Source organism: Helobdella robusta (assembly GCF_000326865.2).
Source record: "Helobdella robusta unplaced genomic scaffold HELROscaffold_28, whole genome shotgun sequence".
Lineage (NCBI taxonomy): Eukaryota > Metazoa > Annelida > Clitellata > Rhynchobdellida > Glossiphoniidae > Helobdella > Helobdella robusta.
Window position 1 is genome coordinate 324,713 of NW_008704435.1, and position 6,000 is coordinate 330,712.

The window sequence follows — 6,000 nt, forward strand, 5'->3', positions numbered from 1 at the left end:
TTACTGCACTTTTTATTTTTCCTTCATAGGTTAAAACTGAACGTTCGTTAATAAGCGACTGCTAGCTTTTCTCAAAAATATTTTTTTCTATAACTTTTGTTTTTGTTTCCTTGTGTGCACAACTGCACACAAGTTATTAATATAGATGTATTTATCATTTCAAAAAATGCAGAAAAAGCTGATGCTGAATTTTTCAAAAACGAATTGTTAAACAATTGTAGATAGGATGAGTTATTGCGCAGATTACTCAAAAAAATACTTTCCCATTAGGGTATGAGTACAAATAGACCGGCAATTTTTTGATCATTTATGAAATGACCATTAAAAATAACTGCTCCACTCTTATTTTAATTTTATCATTAATGAGTGATTGATGTAAGCAAAGAATTGATCCTGTAGTTACCATAAAGGAATAAAATTGCCATCCTCATTTATGTTTTATGGTGGGCACTCTTGACAAAAATTTAACAGGATGAGCTAACTTTTAAATTCACTTTCTTGTCTCAAGTCATATTTAACCGAATTTCTTTCCGAAAATGATTCTGAAGATGTTTTTGAAATCAATTATTCAAAAGAAATCTTCCGGCACGCTCCGGATGATATTATCATTGGAAACATGTATCGCACATTAACCCATGACGTCAAAGAAATGATTTGTGGACAATTTTTAATGCCTGTCAACAAATTTGATTAAAAATGTCAATGAAAATGCTAATGTTGAAAATATACTTTATAGAAAACGAAAATTAAGCAATTTTTATAATTAAAATTTAATTAACAATTTTTAAGTTATTCAATTGGTAATGAAATAATTTATTAAATTTATACCATTTATTTGTTAACCCTATTGCATTATCTTTTTATGAAAAAAATAAAATTCTATGCCATACGTTGATATGTTCGCATGCTACAATATTTGAAAACCTGATAAGATTAGTTTACCATCAATTAGAAATATCGAGACGTCCACAGGTAAGCTTATGAGCTTTCTTTGACATCGCCTGTTCAAGCATGACTACAGCAAATTTTATAAAATTACTTTCGAGTAAAGAAAGTAAAAAATTTTCCGGTTTGCAAAAAGTGTTGTAAATGTTTTGAACCGAATCGAATACAAAAAAATTGTTTCATTGTTGAGCGGATTGACAATTTTTGTTATCAGGTCACCACAACATAAATAGGTTGTACAAGAGGGTCTTTCATGGTGGCGTTGTCAACAGTAATTTCTGCTAATCTGATATTTTGTTGCTGCTGCATCTTCACAACTTCAGGATAACGTTGGTTGAGAAATGATAACGTCAGTTTATTTACTGGATATTATATCGTGTACTGATACTTGTAACGAAGGGATTTAACTATAAAGTACAAAATAGTTGAAGGTTAAGGATTATTTCCTCTTTTGCACTTGCTTCAGAGGTATCTATGACAAGCACACAGTGAAAACCACGCATCATACACATTGCATATGAAAGGTGGGGATCTCTTTGAATTCGAAACCAGTCACAGCAATACCAGGCGCCTTAAAATTTAAGCCATCACGCCACCAAACTTTTGCTTGCCATTTCTCAACAAGAGTTTTACTCTAATACTCAATACTCTAGTTTTGATTCATCAGTCAAACTCAAACAGCGGTTTAATTCTTTTTTGGCATCGGTTTTAACCTCATCAAATGTTTTTTATACGATTCATCTTAAGACAAATTTTCAACCTCGCCACTTCATTCAACATTTGTCATTATTTCTTGTTTATTGACAGAAACAGTTCTATTGATGTTCCACACAGGCGACGAATTTCTCTCTTGGCCCGTTTCCGAACATTTTTAGTTTTCTGTGTAAACTTTTGTTTTGTCATTGTTGTTATTGTTGTCAATGTCATCATTGTTATCTACAAAATTCTGTTGGTGTATCACGGCTGAGTGCATGTATTTTATATTTCTCCCTATATGCTGTCATACAATCTGAAACTATGTATGAACTTGGCAAGATATGCTGCAAAATTAGTGATTCAAGTGTTATAGCTCTTCAATCAGGAATTTCCACATGAAATCACCTTTCCCTTTGTTTTTTCACCTAACCTAATGACACTATTGCCGATAAGCAATTAAAAACATAGAAACTTAAATAAAAAAAACCATTGCAATTTTACTGGTGTGCACTACGTGGAAGAATTGGGGCACTTAAATTGAAAGATTGCCAATTTTATAGTATTTGTAATAATTATGTTGAATTTTGTTATTCGTTTTACAACAACATTTATTAGATCTAACTTTTATTGAATAAAAGAATTGAAAAATAAAAAAAGCAAATATGCGGCTCACAATTTTCTTACAGGTTCAACAGATTGTTGCTATGGCTACCTTATGTCAACATCTTTTTTACATTTATTAGATGGTTATCGTTATTTATTTGTGCCTGTGTTAGATCTATTAACATGAATTTTTAAAGCATAACTAAATAAATATTTATAATTAGACTTAGTTAAGGTTATTAAAAACTATCAAAATTTGTTAATGATTTTTTATTTGCAATGATAAATTAATTAAAAAATTATTGTTATTCTTTGTTAAAATTATATTAAAATTAATTAAATTAAATATTAAATTATTAAAATATTAAATTTTTATTAACATATACAAAATAGGTTGCTATTAAATGATCGAAAATTTATATCATCAAGTATCATCAAGTTAGTGATGTTGTTCAGTTAATGTTAAATGTTAATGTTATGGTTAACTAATGTAAAATGTAAATGTTAATGTAATCGTTTTAATCTATGGAATTTTAAACTGGAATTGCTTCCATCCATTTTATAATTGATGCAGAGGATTTCAAGGGCTGGTGATCGTTTGCACTACAGCGTAAAATTACAGTGTAATGATGTAATTGCTTCCAGGTCAATGTTCAGATTCATTTCATTACCTGGATGAAATGTATTTAATATAATTATAATATAATTCAATGTTTAATTAAATTAAACCTTTTCTACACTTGTTTTTTAATTAGGAAACTTTTTTCATCTTGCAACTGTTTTCGTTATTGATTGGTTTTTTATTAAAGTTTGAAAACCAGTATTCATTTCAACATTAAGGGAAATAAAATTTAAAAAAAATAATGTACTGACAAAAAGTTCAAGAGTTAAGTTAAGGCTGTTAAGTTAATGTGAATTTCACATTATTTGTATAATTGTTGTTATTGATTATCAAATCATGAAACAAATTTTTGTAAATAAAGCTATCAAGCACTATTAAACTATTTTTTTCAGTTAATGGAATTAATCAATTAAATTAAAGCGTTATTAAAAGATATTTTTATATTATAATCAGCATAAGCATATAAGACTAATTTTTTTAGTCTATAGTTATTTATCTAGGGCTTCTTATTGATGAAACTCCTGCTGTCTAAATGGTATAATCCGGATCTCTGAGTTGAGTGATATTTCACCTGGAATTGGCACTTCAATAAGATCGATGGTGCCAAAAAAGCTTTTGAAATCAGCTCAAATTTAACTTTATGTTATGCTATGATTTTTCCTTTTGAACGTAACTTACCTGCTCGGATTTTTTTCGTATTAGTTATATCGCTTAGTTTACCTTTTTTGATTTGAAAACGATTTCCTGTTAGTGACAGTTAATAAAGCTTGAAAAATATATAATGTAGAGGATAATGGATGCGATAGAAGCTATTCAAATATTACCGACTCTGAAAGACGCTTTGGATCAGCTGGAAATAATACAAAAAGTTTCATGTTATTCGAAAACAGCAAATGTTAGTATTTATAAAAAAAATATGTCGATTCGTAAGTTCATTTTTTCACTTGCTTGAATTTTTTTTGTTTGAGGGCATGGTTTTACAAATCATAATCGTTATATTATTGGCGTTTGTTAAAAAGCGAGTTTTTTTACTAATGGTGATTGTTCGTTATATTTAAAATTAATTTGATCTAACTTCTTCAGCGATTAACAAGTGCACACTTAACCAGTGGTGCAGCTAGAAATTTATTGTGGGCAGCTTAAATTAAAAAAAATTGACAACCTTTTTTTGCCTATGACACAATTTTTAAAAAATTTTGCTATTAAAACCAGTGGTTTTGAACAAAATTAGATAATTGTAAAGTAGTTTGGAAGTGAAATAGTTGTGATATTGTTTTTAATCTAAATTTTTACAACTTTATATAAATAAATTTCAATTAATATTCTATTTAGCCTTAGCCCTAGCATAATTATCTATTGTGTTGTGTCGGATCGCAAACCCTAAAGATTAAAACTAACGATCCTCAAAACAAATAAAAACACCAAAAACTAACGAAGTGATTCGTGGGGGCTATGGAAGGAGAAACTGTGATATAATTTTGATAGGTATTTAGGCTGCTGATGAATTTCTGGTATGGACGAGACACGTGTCCAGCCTGTCCAAACGAATACTATTCTTTTCTTTTCACTCATGCGCACTGCTCTTCCTGGTTTAGTGTTCTCTTACTTTCTGGTTTAGTAATCTCTTACTTCCTGTTTTAGTATTTTCTTACTTCCAGGTTTATCGTTTTCATACATGAGCGCAACCGCAACAGAAGAAAGGCTTCAGTTCCAAAGCCCTCAATGCCTACGCCTCTGCATGTGACCAAGTCTTTACTTTTTTTCATCTGACTCCGGAAAATGTTATTAATTTTTTTTTTTAATTATTTTTTTTCTGAAAATTTTTAAGACGGTATTTTTGGAAAATAAATGTGTGTAGCAATTTTTTGACTGATTTTAAGTATTTTTTAAATTATTTTATTTTCAGTAGTGATGAAATGGTGAAATTATGATCCAAAACATGACAAATTTTTTCAGTATGTTTTAAAACATAGTTTTACAGCAATTTTACTTTGAAAAACATTTACATTAACTGATTTTAAGTGATTTTTTCAAGTATTTTCTATTTAATAGTGATAATAAGGTGAAATTATGATGCAAAAGTTAAAAAATCTTTCTGGAAGTATGAGCCGAAAATCGGAGTCGGAAGTCGGAGTCAGAAATTTTTACACGGAGTCGAAGTCTAAATTTTTTGAAGGGCCAGAGTCGAAGTCTGGAGACGGATTTTTTGAGGGGCCGAAATCGAATACAGAGTCGGATATTTTTCATCCGACTCCAACACTACAAAGCAAACCCACTTCGTTGGACGAGAAATGCCTGCTTTCACTAATGGCCAAAGCGTCAAGTTTTTTTTATTTCGGATTAATTCATTGACTGCTAGAAATTTGTTACTCAAGGCTGTTGATATTTAAACGGCCTAAAACAATTAAATTGTTATCCGTCTGTAGTTTTATATTATCGATCTGCACGCTCTCTTTCTTTCGATACTAACTACATATTTTTGCCAAATACGGAGTTCGAAAAGAACTTTCTTGTACATCTAGCAACGTTCTTTCTATCTAAAACATTTAGTCTGCGGTTGACTGTAAGTAATACAAGTTTAATATCTAATACAATTCAGTATATGAAAGCATGATATATGCAGGGTTTAAAAAATATCCGAGTGATATTGATGTAGTAGCTTAATGAACAAAAATATCACTCAGATGAAGATGCTGAATTATTCTACAAACTAATAATAAAATGAAAAATTAATGAAAAAATTAGCAAGAGGATGTTTTTGATTACGAAAATTAGTACAAAAAAGAAAATAAGCAAAAAAAATCAGAATTTCTGGCCACGCCACTAAAAGAAAACAGAATAAACAATCTAGAAGTAGCTTCAAAGCAGGCGAAAGTTTGTAAAATCAAGAAAAGTATTATAAAAGCGTGAAACAATAAAACTTTTTAAAGGGTGACGAAGAAATATTAGATAACAAAAAGAGAAAGAGGGAGGAAATACAACGAATTGTGTCTTGAAATAAAAAAAGACGACGAATAAGTTATGTATATGAAAAAGTATATGCCCAGATTGTGTAATACATAAAACATAATAATATAATATACATGAAAAATTAAATAAAACTTGGACTTTTGCAGATACATTCACAAAAGTCG

General features: G+C 29.5%; 1 protein-coding gene across 1 annotated transcript; it reads left to right on the forward strand.

The window, feature by feature from the left end:
• Positions 1–3,659: 3,659 nt before the first annotated feature.
• Positions 3,660–5,776, forward strand: HELRODRAFT_173835 (hypothetical protein; the record flags this gene model as incomplete). The annotated part of the gene is made up of 4 exons (XM_009020441.1): positions 3,660–3,761; positions 4,561–4,647; positions 4,949–5,189; positions 5,673–5,776. The coding sequence occupies 4 exons, from the start codon at positions 3,660–3,662 to the stop codon at positions 5,774–5,776; spliced, it is 534 nt and encodes a 177-aa protein (XP_009018689.1).
• Positions 5,777–6,000: the final 224 nt, after the last annotated feature.